Here is a 16,319-nt window from a genome sequence, read left to right as displayed (position 1 = left end):
GCTTGGTAAACTAACTCTTGCACTTACAAGTTATAACGAATACAGCAATGTATATAAAATTAGTTCGAGTAAGTGTGAGGAGGGCCAGAGGCCAGTGCGATCGCCGGCCGAACGCTAGTCAGCCGCGCGCTTCCATCACACAAGCTCGCTGGCTAGGACCGAAAAATACTGAACTGTAAGTAACACGCATTATTAATATACATTATACTTTTTATTCTGCCAAAAGTAAATGTAAAAAAAAAATATATTTTTATTTCATAAATTTAAGTACAAAATCAAGACAATAATTTGCTACTTACTGCAATTGCAAAAGTTAATCAAATTTGAAATAAGTTTTTTTTTCTGACTGTACAATTTTCATATTTTTTATTTCATGTAAAAAAACTGATTACTTAAGTATATACTTACTTTATTGAATATTATGCAGCTAAGCAGGCAGTTTACTGAGTAGGTACTACATATTTATTTTGTTATAAGTATTTCTAAATTTTAACTCACACGTTCTAATTAATTTCTCCCAAATAGGCTTGCTAATCGTAGACCAATACTTATTTACTAACTTACGTATCAAATATGCAAACCTCGGCATATTTTTTTTATTTGCAGACGGTTTTATGGAATTTGGGAATCGGAACTTTTGTTTCTCTTGTCTTGATATTCAGTATGCCCTACACTTGTCCACGTTATGATTTGAAAACAAAAACATAAGTTTTAGTGTTTCTAGTTTTTTTCAAGATGTAGAAGCGAAACTTCTCTAAATCGCATAATAGTATAAAAATATTTTAATATAGGGACCTACAGACAGAATGCGTAGACTTTTAAATCAAAATAGGTTTTAAGTAATTAGAGAGTGCATTTACATCCTGGCTATATATTATTATATCTTGTTACGCTCATAGTAGTTATGGCGATTATTGAACCCACCTTAAATGCTAATAATTTCTAGTATCATTATTCTAAACTGATACTTACCTAACTTATATAGATATATGTACCACAAAAAAACAATAAGTTTCTAAAATCAAATGCACTCATCAAGGAATAGATAACCTACGTGACTAATTCAGGAAAAGCTGACAATATGTGAATATAAACGTTATGTAGTATAAGCATAAAGTTTATGGCAGTTGCAGTGCGAGGTTAGTCAACCCGATGCAATTCCCTCGTGCCGACTCAGCGCAAAGCGACCAACGATCGTACAACACGCGCCTTGTCAACCATTACATTTTTATATCAACTTTATTATTTGTGTTTGACTTAGTTACGGACAACCAACTTAAACCTTAGTCTATATAATATGTTAAAAGTAATTTCCAAAATAACCTACATAACACTATCATTGAATTTGAGTCTTTAAAATTAAAAATCAAACATTTATGGGTTTGTATGTTACGGTCAGCATTTATTTCTAATTTAAATAAGCGAAATATTATAGCTTAAGTCTCTCTACAGCTTACTAACCTACCCAATCCTATTTACCACAATTTACACCAAATCCACAGGCAGACAGTTCCGTAAACAGACAAAGGCACGGGAATGCGATTGTTTATATATTTTGAATCCGCCGGTCGCCAGCATGCCATACTCAGTTTGTTTCTAAACAACTGACTAGTCGCAAGTAACAACTATTCACATCCTCACTTAGGAATTGATACGATAAGTCAATACTCGATGCTAAGTTTTTAACAGTAGAGTCCAAGAATCGAGCGGATATAATGTCTTGGCAATGAGAAATATTTAAGTAATTTCTTACATTATTTTCCTTCCTTGGTCACTCCTTTTGTCAGATCGTTCTTGTGGAGTTCTATAAAAATAGAAATTCTATGACATAGCCAGAAGCAGATGTGAGCCAATGGTCATTTTAATAAAAACTGTATACCTACAACATAGTCCTGTAGAGGGTACATATTAAGAAAAGAGATGAATAATCGTGTTTTGATTCGTGGAATACTACGGATACATTTGAGTAAGTACTTATTGCATGTTGTATGTTAAAACCTCTGGTAATGATAACCTTTTATAGTAAAGTTAGAATCGATGGTCGAATATTTCGAACTAACGACGCACTGAATCTTCATTTAAATAACCATGTAGCTAGAATTGTCGCCTCGCCGTTATAATTCATACGGAATTGCATAACAGTCGATTTACTTTAAAAATCTTGAATCCTTATATTCCTGATACTTACTTGAGATGTTCTGTTGTACAGTTAGTTACTGGCTCCTAAAAATACTTATATGAAATTTTAATGTTAGGCAAAAGAGACAATAATCCCCATTTCTGACTATGCACCAGGCTCTCTCTCGTTTACCATCATACCTATAATTCGTAGCCTATAACACTTAGCATGCGCGCCGCGCGGATATATGATTGCCTCATAATATCCTGCCCTGATTTCGCAACGCACATTCATACCCGAAAGAGCTTATTGTACGCATAATGCGTGAAACTTGATATACGTAGCAAACCGGTACAGTTCTAAATTCGACACTAAGATGTTAACTAGTCTTCTGCCGCGTGCATCGACTAGAAGACTTTCATCTACTCGCAGCAAATTATTTTGGAATGCAGTTTTTCGAAATCGAATTTCGAATCGAAATCGTGATCTCCAGCTCTATAACTGACAATTTATGCATTGCGCCGCGTAGGATAACAAGTAACATATAAAGTATTAGAAGGGTTAAAAACAAATGCTAAATGGGTATTAAAATATTAGTTGATGCTCAACAAAAGCCCGCGTGAGAAAGTTCTTCCGTGATAAAAGTAACACTTTATATTTTCCCGGGATAAAAAAGGTACCCTATAGGACTGAGGAGTAATGTAGCTTCCAATTAGTGAACGAATTTTCAAAATCGGTTCAGTAGTTCCAGAGATTACCACCTACAAATAAACAAACTTAGAAACATTACCCCTTTATATTAGTTTAGTAAATATGTATTTAGTTGAGCGATACAGCAAATTATTAAAAATCGCGTCATTGTATATAAGTAGTGTGTAAAAACATCCTATCAGAACAATCAGTTAAAAATAATTATAGTATCAATAAAATATTTAATTAAATTTACAATGTGACTGTGGTACAAAAAGGCGATGTTTTTATTGGAGTATCGCGGCGAGGCGGCGGGGTCATCGTTATCGACGGACGGTGCTGACGATAGCTCGGCTTCCGTCCACCGCTCCTGACTCCCGCGCTCCTCCCGCTCCCTCCCGCGACCCTCACTGACACACTTTTTATTCGCAAATATTCCACATAGATAATGCGTAATCATTAAAGTTCCTGTATCCTCGTGGTAGGCTTTGTCATTTTTATTAGAACTACCTAAATAATAAATAAGCGCTTCGCCAGGTCTCTGACGCTTAATCATAAGATTTCTGGTAGTCTTTGGTTTTCCTGCTAAGAAACAATGAGTGCTTGCAGGTTACCGCTCCACAGCTTTACGATATAGAGTCCGATAGAGCTTTATAGCACATTATTTTTAAGTGGCCGACCGTTTCATGCAGTGCTTGAATCAACAGTAAACCCGCTTCTTTACGACTTTTATCTGTAATACAGTAGAGCCTAGCAGTGCAGTCCACCATCTATGGTGTAGCTATTAGCGCCATGCTCTGTTATTTACAATTTTCTCCGAAACTCTAGAACATTCAGAAACCATCCTTCGTTTGAAATATCTTTAACAACGCCTCATTTTTAATAGTATAAATTAATAGTTCAAGTTCATTCTGTAATAAAGAATTACTAAGATATTCTATTCTATATAGTTTTACTAGTTACGAGTTGCAAGCAATATTAAATGTCATTCGTGTAAAACGATTTATAACACCCAGTCCGTGTTCGCAAGACAATACGCAGGAGCAAAACTTAATTTGCAAACGAGCTAACAATATGATATAACTTGTGAATCATCGCCTGATGTTTCTTGGAAAACATAATACACGGAATATCAGGACAGTTATAATTTATATGGACCAACGGATGTAACAGATAAAGCTCCAGTTCGCATGGATGTATTAGCACGCGATCAACGTTATTACAGTATTTAGGTATAGTTTTACATTTCACACCACTAGATAGATCTCAAAATAATTGGTATAGGTACCAAATTTCGTCAATTTCTGTCATTAAACATTCACCCACTCTACTAAAAGCCACACAGAGCCATGCTCCCGATAGTTGTCCCAATTGGAGAGAATCCCTAGCTACCATAATGTTTTTAGCTATAACCTCTACTCTAGTCTAGTTTAGAAGACACCGGGACATTACACTTCATCAATTAATTAAATAAGCATTACCAACCAATGTTTCAGTATGACGAGCGTAAGATAATGTCATAAATTAATACAGTATTTTTAATTGTACAAGTCAAGGCTCTATTTAGTGCTATTTTATAATTTCCAATCGTTATATTTACCACCACACAAAAATATAACCCGTCTCCTCATACAGATGTACAAAATTCAAAACGATAACCTTAAATGATCCCATCAATAGTGGGTCAGTACAGGTTATTCCCGCTTCTAAGAAAGCTATAATGTTCACGCGTACCAGGTGACCGTTCCAGAAATATGTGCACACAAGATGGCGGTAGTTTTCAGCGATCGTAAAACGTGTTCGGCGACCGACATTCAGCATCGAGACCTGCGGGTTATCGCCGTTGATAATAAAAGTTCAAAAATAATGATGACACCGGTTTTTATTTATACAATAATCACTAAAGCGGCTAACAGAATTGGGTCTTTGATAAACCCAAACTCAAGTAATCTGTATGCTCGCCCCCGCGCGGGTGACGGGTAGGTAATGCTCTCGGCGACCCAGCAATCGTTTTTATTTACCACTATGAATTATCAATTCTTTAAATAATGTATCCCTAATTCTTACGAAGAATTACGAGGTACATACCATTTTATAAAATATTTACGCCTTAATAATAAATGGCCTTCCTAGTAAATAATATTTAAATACTTTATCAAATACTTGAGAGTCAGAGTCGAAAGCAGAACATAAATTAGGTTAGATGGTATTATTTTAGTTTTAAAACCTTGACATAAATACTCTACTTTTTATATTAGTTGATTAACCAGCCTTTCGCTTTCCGTCTTCATTTCTGATAACAATAACGCCACCACTTGAACCTAACTTAAGGCCACCTTTCCTGAACATGGTAATTTGTAATACAGCTGCACCGACTCATACCGCGTCCCGACTCCTGCGCAAAAGCAATCACGTCATGTAATAATTGTGCCAAGTTGTGCTATGTGTGTCACGGCTATAAAACTCAATCAATATTGCAGACGGTCATTCGGCTAGGACATCGTGGCACTCATTCAATTTACTTGATGTATCATGAAACGTCCTCGACTCCCATTACATATTCTCGCGAAACAATTCGCGTCATCTCTGGAGTTGCACATTATAAGCATCTGAATGACAAGACTAGGAGTTCGCTTGCAAAATGTCCGACCGTGAGCTTTAATTTAAATCCAGACCGAAAAACAAACTGTATCCCAAAATACTGCACAGCGTTAGCCACTGAGCTATCAAATATTAACCCTTTTCCAAGTAATTACAATATAATTAGAATATTTCACCATTGTTTAGCATTACTACATTTTATATTATTATTCTCTTCACCATCTCAGATAAATTGGCAGAGAAAGCTGCGGCCGACATTAATAATTGGACAATCAGTTAGGGTAAGACGAAAAAAGTACAAGGATCTTGGAAAGCAATTTAATTTTAATTATTATACTTAAGACACACGCAGGTTCTTAGCACGAGTTAATTACGACATGACAGCACGTTTCGTCCTGTGACGGGCGCTAATTGCCTGCCCATCTGTGTGCCTGTGTGTGCAATCGGGTTGTCTCGGGCTCAGCGGCGCCCATTCATCAGCGACCCTTTGACCGCCTGTTCAAGCTTTAGATGTTCACTTGCCACATCACAGGCTCTCAAACTATGCTTGCAAATCCTTTGAAAGTAGAAACATTGTATATAATGGTGAACACATCTTTCTTATATACATTTGTGTAGTGTTTTTGTAAGTTGTCGACTTACCCTAAGACTTGGGCGACATTAAAACGTGTTAAATAAATACATCTTTTAGTCTTTTGTATTAAAAAATGCAGTATCCATTATGGAATAGATATGAATTAAAGTTTACATTTTGATATCACGAATGATAACACGTGAATTAATTAAATTAATATATTTAATATTCGATAACAGAAGATAATATAGTTCTTATAACGTTGACTTTCTTTCGAAAATAAAGAACAGGATAAATTTAATAATAAATTGTCTAAGTAGTATTAACCATTAAGATAAGTATTATTGTGAGAATATATTACCTACCTAAGTACCAATGTATTTTTTTTGTTTTCACTACACTGAAGAAATACTACATTAAAATTTGTCTTTTTTTTCATATCATGTCGTTGCTATACAGATTTGGAGGTTTCATAAATAAGTTTGAGAACCACTGCTCTCAGCACACGCATCGCGTCTCCCATTGTACATATTATAACAGAATCTATTCACATGCCAATACATTACGTGTACTGAATAGCAGATACTGGCAAGCCGGATATAATGCCTTACAATACACAATAATAAAACACCCAATTATTATACCAGTTTTAGAGAATTGCGTTATAGATATAAAATAATAATTAGCTAAGTTTAACTTATTGTTTTGTCTGGATGACATTTCTGATTTCAGTTATCTACGTCAATACTATTTGGTACTCAGAACAATGACAAGCAATTTGGTAACATTTTATTTCAGTGAATACCTATTCTACATTCAAACTTCACATTAACATAATATTATTATTATGTAGATTAGAAATAAAGTGAACACTAATTTAAACTTGTAAGGGGCCAGGTAGACACACACTATAGATAAAAAAAGCTCTGAAATACGTTAAAGATTTTAGCTTTTATCAATGAAATAACAAATATTAATTAAATTCTTGAAACATTTTAAAAATGTGGGATCTTAAGATGAGAATGTCCCTAAAATACAAACTTCGATCCTTCAAGAAACTTCAATATCGGGTAAGTTGCATTATCTCACCGCCCTGTGTGTTTACTGTGATAAATATCTTTTCGATAGAGTGTCACCCGCATATGCCCCCCAGACGAGTATGCGGCCGTTGTGGTGACGAGACAATGTGTTACATTTCAGAAATAATTTGTGTACATACATAACATACTTATAGTTAGCAAGGAAGCAACCGATGTACCCTGCAATTTTTATTACATATTTACCAGCAAAATTATTAGTAGCTACTTGGCGACATACTACCATAGGTATAATGCACACAGCACATCATCCTCGTGAGTCCAGAGCGTTCATGGTCTTCATTAGAGACGATAGGAGCGCGTCACCAGTATTTAGGTCAATAGAAACAAATAGCCGTCCTGATTGTGGACACCCGGCGTGGCGGCGTGGTGATAATTACCACAATACGGCCGCGCTGCAGTCTGGGGGCTCGTCCCCTTACGACCTGCACAATGCATTTGACATCTCCGATCGACCTTTATTTATGTTCAATGCAGACTTGTTGGCAGCCGACTAAATTCTCGTGTTCTAGAACTTTATGGATTCCATACGCGAGAGTGAAATGTTAATAAATATTCTTGGTATTCGTCCCTTATTTATAGCCTAAACGTAGGTGATATTTAAAATTACGAAATTTAGGTAAAAACTAATATTAAGAGTTATAAGTATTTGATATTCAAATTAAAATGACAATTGAGAATGGAAAGTCGGTACATATTTATTTTTGCCGAATTATATTGGGCTTATATATTTTGGAGCGCAAAATGTATTGATATTATACAGACTACTTTTTCAAATAACTACTAATTAAAGCAATTAAAATATTAGAAAATGATGTGTGTCGTTAAAATCACGATGGTTTTATCGATACAATCAGTAACCTGTAACAATACCAAATTTAAAATCGACCAATGGAAGATTAAAAAAAACCTTAGCCATCAGCGTTTACGTTTAAATTGTACCTTTTTTTGTATTCTAACTGTAAACAAAGCTTTACTCGCTGTTTGGGTGTATTTTCGTTAATGTTTAATCCGATCGTGCCGCCAAACTAGGATGATGTAATTTGTTTTTAAGAACACGTAAATTTATTTTGCAGATGTTCTATTTAATAAACCTAGTGTTTTGTTAAATAAATTTATATTTTATATGTATTAAAGGAACTCTTGAAGGCGTAATTTTAAAATATTCATAAAACCTTTGATTAAATTACAACATGTCGACACATACATATTAAAAAAATCAATAATAAAATCACAAACAAAAAATCGTAGTACATTTTTGCACTATCTACAACATAAAATACCAGAAAAACGTGAAATACCGAGCTTACTTCAATCACACTAGAGACTAGGTAATTAAAATAGCTTACTTTGAATTTTTTTACCCAAACAAAAGGATCAATATAAAAACTTACAAATGGGCTGGGATTCACGAGAATGGGGTCAGATTCCCACATTACACAACTCAATTTTGTGCGAGTTAACATATTTAACTACGAATTAAAAATGTATGTTTACCATTTAAGCTTAGAGTCTAATGTATTCATAAACTAGAGTTTGCTAGATAACACGCTTTAGATTACTCATGTTATTGCAGTTTTGATGTATTAATGTTTGCTATCCGGCTCGAAGGACCAAGTCATATTATATATTAATCGAGAACTATCGCGTTTGTTTAACCAGTAATGATATAGCTTACGATGCAAAAGATTTCACGGGAAGCAGCTATGAATGAGCGACCGCGCAGATGTGGGCATGAGGTCATTCCAGTCATCCCCCCTCGCCACCGCGTGCATCGCTCTTGGGGTACACATGATGTCATTGTATGCACACATGATACTAGGAGCTTTATATAAACAAGGGTTCTGTTGAACGTAGATGCTGAAAATATTTATTTTAAGAATTCAGATCGATTTAAATCATGCATTAAATTTATTATTGTGGTATTTTTTTCATAAATCAAAGTTTTTAAATACTGTGCATCCACCAGTATGTGGGAAGTGGTGAGGCTTACCATCAGGCTTAAAATCAACAACATTGTCTCTCTTTCGCCTATAATAATTTTATATTTGAGTTGCACTCATTAGTCATTACTTACTGTAGACGCACCGAAGTTCTTTTCCGTGTTGTAACAAAAAATCAAATAATTCTAATCGTTCTCGTAAGAGGTTAAAGTTTTAATATGTAATAACAGCAAGGGATGCAGTATAGTCAGCCTAAGTTAGAATAAAAATATATATAGGATCAAAACAATGTAAAACAAAATATTACCGTAGCGACGCGCACAGCGTGCAATGTAACACCAAGTTCGGGCGCGCTGACCTGCCTGCCCATAAATATACGACATATTGCAACGTGTCACAATTTTAAATTATAGCCCAGCTAACGATCGCCCCTAAACTGCATCGAATTTCGTGCGTAGTAACCGGAGCTATTCGGCGCCGTCACGTCCTACCTGCTATTATTCTATGAAACCTCAGTCACATATATCATATCTCTTTTACTCCTTTTTATAATTGTATTTGAGCGAGTGAGACGTGATAGCTGGTGTCGAAGGGTGAAAATGCTGCGCTGCCGCCGCGCCGGCCCAAGCGATACCCTTTAACACAGACTCCTTCCTTGCGTGCCATTGACATTAGCATCTCATAGTGTAGTAAATATCTGGGGCGACGCTATCTAATTTCTAGCTTTTGTTATGTAAGTGTCTCATGAATAAAAATAATTGTGAGGATGAAGCAATCTTGGTTTTGTACTTAGTAAAAAAATTGTGGCTTCCCCACTTCTGTTTTAATAAAATATTCCAATGTGGACCCTTCCACTCATACCTATCTTGCTCTGCGGCCTTTCAAAACATCCTTGAAGCATTTCAGTTAGAATTTTCTGTCTTGAGATGGGGCAAACATTTTTTATCACCTGGAAATAAATGATCGCCGGTGCTCTAAATTATATCCGGTCACAAAAAAACATTTTTTATTCGTGGCCCAAAAACGACATACTTTTATATTACGTAAAATACCTACACACAATTGAACAACAATTTAGGCATTAATAATATGATCTGTTTATTTTTATATGATGTACAAAACATGTAGCGGCGTGTCTGCCATACGAGTTAGGGTCACAGCGAGATGATATCATCGTTTTGTATTGAAACGACACACATGATTCTATTCTAGTTTTATATCTCTTCGAATTAAAAACATTTATAACATCTAGTACGTACATAACCATAGAACAAACATTATTTTGTTCTGTAACATTAGGTATAAGAAATCAATGATGGCCTAAAAACCCTAAGCAATGATTTTTCACTAATTCTTAACTTATTTAACGCTCGAAAAACCAACAAACTAATTAAAATATTACTAATCAATATCTAATTACTTTTTCTTGCCTCACATAATTAGAGAATTAGTAACATTAGGAAATTTAATAAGACTATTTAACCATTGAGTGAAAAGTAAAATTTGTATGAAATATTTATCTTTAAAATATGTTGAAATGATAAGAGGCTGCCGGCCACCCTATCAGCTTCTCAGGGCATACAAATTCACGCTGAACATAACTGCCTCTGCATGAATACTAGACTTATTGCTCCCGTTTCATTGATATCAGTTATGTGCAATGAAATACATGGAACAAAAGTAATGACTACCTGATTGCGTCAGCGTGGCGTATGCATTTTCTTTGTAAAACGGGACTCAATACGCGTAACGTATGGGTTTGGCGAGACGCAGCGGTCGGGTGCTTCAGGCTACGCTTTTTATTTGTCATTTTTGAAAATAATTTGAGTACCTAAATTATAAACCTAGGTACCTATCGGTATCTAAAGTTCTGTGAGTTCAGCAAGTTCTTTTTTTATCAAAATAATGTAAATATATTCGACTTAGATAGATATAGAGATCTTTGGGGGAGGCCTATGTTCAGCAGTGGACTTCCTGTGGCTGAGATGATGAAGATAGATATATTTCTAAAGCTCCCCTAAACTGTTTTAGAAGACAACAAGAATATTTACTATAATATTAGATTGTAAGTAAATACTTTATAATACATCTGACACCTGAATGCACGCCTCAAACGCTAATCGTAAAATACGGTTGTGTAAAGTGGTTACAGCTGAACTTTCGTTTACATGCGATCTTTCAGTATGCCCGTTGTGTCCATTGTTGTAATAGTCGAGCGAACGATGATTTATTAGTCCTGTTTATTATAATAATTGTACTTTGTTTCAGGAAGAGCCCATCATGAGGGGTCTACTAGTACTGGCCCTCGTGGTCGCGGTCATATGTACCGCCGATGCTGAAATTGTACGTATAACTAACTATTGAATCTTTAACTGCAATTATAATTATTTACGAACTTATCAAATAAACGCTCGAATTAACATCGGATGGGAAGGATGATGTCACCACATCTGTTATGAAACAATTCTATCATAATGTTAAAATGATTCAATAATTTGTATGGTGTAAGAATGGCGGGTGAGCGCTGGAACTCTTCATCTTGATCAACATTATATTTGATCTGATACAAACACACACACAACATCACGCATTTTATCCCCGAAGGGGTATGTAGAGGCGCAACCATGGCACCCACTTTTCGCCAAGTGTGTTCCGTCCCATGATGTGATAGGGGGCGAGCCTATCGCCATATCGGGCACAAATTCCAGACTCCGGGCTGATACTGAGCAGAAAAACCCAAATATAACTTTGCCCGACCCGGGATTCGAACCCAGGACCTCAGAGCGCTGCCGTACCGCGCATGCAGTACAACTACGCCACCGAGGCAGTCTGATAATATTATAATATTTACAGGTAGGTATATAAACTGAGCCTATTATGTGGAGGTGTACGAAAACCCAGTATGAAACACATTATGCCATAATTTATAATTTTCTACACCAGAAAATGAGGCGTCGTCACCGGCGAATTCGCACGACGACAATTTCGCCGCCATCGCAAAGGCCTCCGATACCAGTGGACATTCTTCGCGGGGACATCTCCGAGGCCGAGCACCTTGAGCATGGTATGGCCGAGAGCCTTGACGAACGTCGCTTCCAGGTCAGTTAGAAACATATTATATTAGTTTTTGCTCGCGGCTCCGTGCACATGAAATAAAATTTCTGGGATAAAAGTCAATACCAGGGACAAAAGTAACCTATGTGCTATTCCAGACTATTATCGATCTCTGAAAAATTTCAGCAATTCTATTCATCCGTTCTGGCGTGATTGTGTAATAAACATTAAAACTTTCACATTTATTAGTAGTACTAGTACTTATAGATGTATTAAATAAAGTATGGTTTATCAAGATTAAAGTCCCTTTCAACAGGCGACTGCTCGTCTTTTTATTATTTTAAAAGTATCAAGAAGCAATACGGTCACCTCCACCAAGTTATAAACCAGCATTAGTTCTATAATACCTAACAAAAGAATAATGGGTTTGAAGAAGACTTTCGAGGAAAAGAATTAGATCGTGGGAAGTATTTGTAGATTCGTAGATAATTGTTGTTGTAATCAAAGGCGGCATTAGTTGAAGGGGGGCCAACTGGGTAACCACCTAGGGAGAAGGGACGCCTAGTGGCTTCGCGCAAGGCCAAAATGTTTTACATCACCACCCCGTTAAATAAAATCAGTCTCATCACCTACAAAATGTTTAAAACGGCGGGCTTCTCATTATTTATTTTTGTGCTCCTGCCTGGAGCCTGGCGCCACGTAAGGCGGTCGTCATTGTGTATGTTACTGGCATTAATGATCCTTATGTTTTTAGGAGTCAGAACGCGCTCGCGTCAGTGAATATTTAAACGAGCTATCCCAAGAAGGCAACCCTGACAATGAACTCAACATGGAAGGTAAGAACCCAACCTACGTACCACTTGTTTTTGCAACGACAAAGTGTAGATTACGTGATTGCGTACCTAATACCCACTGCTACCCAAAATACCAGACATTCCTACACTAATGCGACGACGATAAGGCATTATAAAAAAGCTAAGTCCGTCAAGAAATATTTTTTCGTCTTCAGAATCTCACAGCCGAGCTATTACTCCACACAGGGTTAAAAATAGACACTTCCATAACATGACAAGAGAAGTCGCAAAAAATATATGAAGTAAATCTTGTTGTTTTGCCTAGATCCGTGTCTGAAGGTTCACTGCAGCGCTGGACGTGTCTGTGAGATCGACGAGCACGGGGAGGCGGTCTGCAACTGCATCAAGGACTGTCCCTACGAGACAGACTCACGCCGCAAGGTCTATTTTACTTGCTTTTGATATTATCTGTTATATTTCATTTTCGACTGGATAGCGATCTTGATAAACCTACATAATAACTATTTTGTATTGTATGTAACATCTGCAAAGGCCGTATCTATTACCTAATGTAATAAAAATCTTTTATAAAATTTACAAGAACCTTTTAAGCGACTCACTAAAATTTTAAGAGTAGCCTTTATAATGATTGTAAATCCCGGTATGCTTATAAAGTTGATATTCTTATATTGCATTTTAGTGCTTTATGCTCTTTCAACGCGAAACTCAGAGCATACGAGGAGTAAAACAAAAAATATATTTATTTATGTTAGGTGTGCACCAACTACAACGAGACCTGGTCGTCTGACTGCGAAGTGTACCGTCAGCGCTGTCTCTGCCTCGACAACTCGCCGCTGTGCCGCGGCCCGCAGTACCACCACGTGCAGATCGACTACTACGGCACCTGCAGAGAGATGTCGGTATGTACTGACATATAACAGAAGGCAAGGCGATTCTAACAATTTAATGCAGCCATGCCTAATGAAAGTGTTTTACCTCAGACTTGCACTGAGAACGAGATGGCTGACTTCCCGCGACGCATGCGTGACTGGCTTTTCAACGTGATGCGCGACATGGCCGAGAGGAGCGAACTCACCCCCCACTACCTGAAGATGGAACGCGAGGCAGAATCTAACCTGACGCGCCGCTGGACCAACGCTGCTATTTGGAAGTGGTGCGATCTCGATGCGCACGACAATGACAGGTAACAACTAGTCCGTCTTACTTTGGTTTATCCAATAGCTGTCATCAAGGTCTACGAAGAAGTCAGTTTGATGACACTGAAGCTCCTAACGAGTTTAAACCGCACAGAAATTAAATAAATCTCGCCATATTCATATTGCCTTTTGCATTCAGATCGGTTTCGAGGCACGAGCTGTTCCCGATCCGCGCGCCACTGATGGCCCTGGAACACTGCATCGCGCCGTTCCTGGACCTTTGCGATGCCGACACCGACCACCGCATCACTCTCGCTGAGTGGGGCAAGTGTCTGCAGCTTGACGAGGTAACAGATTCAGTATTACGTATGTACAGAATGATTGAGATTTTTGATTTGTGAGTTCGCTGTGTGGCCTACTATTTATAGGAATCACAACTACGATCTGATAATTCATAAAAAAAAATCGTATAACTAAAAGATTATTTGACATATCATACCAAATATTATCTAAATACTTATTGTGTATGTATGTTTCAGTACGAGCTTGAAGACCGTTGCGACGAGTTTGCGGACGACCCGTCAGGCTACTAATAAGTAAAAACAGGGACGCCACTTCGGCCGTCTCCGCCACTGCCAATACTTAATAATTACCAAGAGATTTTAGTTATAATTATTTAGAATTAGCTGTCGAATGTTGTACACGTGGTAACATGTAGTGTCTAACTAACTATACGGCATATTTGTATAACAAATGTTTATAAAGCTACACTCCACTAAAGAAATTACATCTTCTGCCAAGGAAACTGAAACGTTATAATCTTTTAAGTTGTGGAGATGCAGCTTTGCAAAATTACAAAAACTATTCGCTTGTAACGTTTGCTATAATCTTGTGCTGCCATCTGTTATCACATTTAAGTAATTTTAGGATTCTTTACGAATAAAAATGTACTAAACTTGTAAATAGCTGTGATGATGCTACCAAAACTTTTCAACAAACAAACAAATAAATACATTTAATTCATAATTTCTTTTATTTTTCTGTATCATTTCTACATTTTCCATTTATGTCACAACCCAGTAGCTTAGCGTGTGACGACTTGGATGTCAAACGGAAGGTTACGCTTTCGATTTCCAGATAGAAATATTTTTGTTTGTGCAATATGCAAATAGGGTTACTATGCCGTGGGACCATGAGTCATTGATACCTATTGCCTGGCACCCGTGAGCCGCGATCCATGATTGAATGTTTATTTATTTTATTTATTTATTTATTTATTTATAGAAACGCCAACAGTATACATATTACTTACTTACTCACTAATTACAATTTCTTATATCTTATGACAGAGTTGTCATAACACAATATTTTATCTGATATGTACTCCCATAATAGGCATTTACAACATTCTCTACAGCAAGAGGATATTTCGACAATATTTACAAGACAGAATAAGTATTTCGTTTATTTTAAGGAAACCATGTATTCGTTAACAAAAGGGAAGGTAGTGCTAGCGTAGCGTTTCAAATCCCTGCGTAGATAATATAAATAAAACATTAATAAGCCATAATGTATTATGAAATAAGGAGTAAATATTATACAATATTTTCTCTTTTTTTGTGTTTGAGTACATAAATTTACATGCAGAAGACTCTAGAATATTAAACCGCAAGAAAGGATTTAATTAATTTTTGCTTGAACACTTGCAACGAATCGTGATATATATCAAGATCGCCCATGGAATGTCAGACCAGAGGAATTGGAAATACGTTAAAATTGAGGCTCAGATAAGGTTATCTGTGCAGTATGTGTAGAAATAACGAATCTTAGCTACATAACTACAGTAAATTAATATAACAAACGATGGAACCTCAGCCAAACCACCGGGAAAACACAAAATCACAGAGCTCACCTTACGCATCAATAAATCTCGCTTTCCCTATAAGGTCGTGTACACCCCGTGGAGACGTCTCGTCGCAAAAAAAAATATACTTAGGTATCGACGTCATACTGCTTTGAATACGGAGCGGTTTGAGAATTAAAAAGAGAAAATGAGGACATCATAACGAAACGTTAGTGGTCCGCCTGAGTAGGTACCACCACAACTACTGTCTACTTCTGCGGCTAAGCAACAGTGTGTAGTCACTGTGGTGTTTCGGTTTGAAAGACATTGTAGCCAGTGTAACTACTGGACATAATAAGACTTAACATCTCATGTCTCAGGATGGCGAGCGCAGTGAAATACCAAACAATACTTGTAATTCGTATTGGATGGTGTTTTTACTGTTTA

The 16,319-nt window shown here is 36.7% G+C and overlaps 1 protein-coding gene across 2 annotated transcripts; it reads left to right on the top strand.

The window, feature by feature from the left end:
* The first annotated feature begins 42 nt into the window (after positions 1-42).
* LOC115442236 (SPARC) lies at positions 43-15,055 on the top strand. 2 transcript variants are annotated; one of them, XM_030167242.2, is made up of 9 exons: positions 43-175; positions 11,293-11,367; positions 11,968-12,123; positions 12,833-12,914; positions 13,198-13,313; positions 13,646-13,792; positions 13,874-14,076; positions 14,229-14,376; positions 14,569-15,055. In XM_030167242.2, the coding sequence occupies exons 2-9, from the start codon at positions 11,305-11,307 to the stop codon at positions 14,620-14,622; spliced, it is 969 nt and encodes a 322-aa protein (XP_030023102.1). In that variant the 5' UTR covers positions 43-175; positions 11,293-11,304; the 3' UTR covers positions 14,623-15,055. The 2 variants fall into 2 exon arrangements, with proteins under 2 accessions (XP_030023102.1, XP_030023103.1); XM_030167243.2 differs by having other exon boundaries at positions 83-175; positions 11,297-11,367.
* Positions 15,056-16,319: the final 1,264 nt, after the last annotated feature.

Source organism: Manduca sexta, chromosome 21 (genome assembly GCF_014839805.1).
Source record: "Manduca sexta isolate Smith_Timp_Sample1 chromosome 21, JHU_Msex_v1.0, whole genome shotgun sequence".
Classification (NCBI taxonomy): Eukaryota; Metazoa; Arthropoda; class Insecta; order Lepidoptera; family Sphingidae; genus Manduca; species Manduca sexta.
The sequence above is the reverse complement of the archived record's forward strand: the minus strand, read 5'-3'. Positions and strand labels throughout refer to the sequence as shown.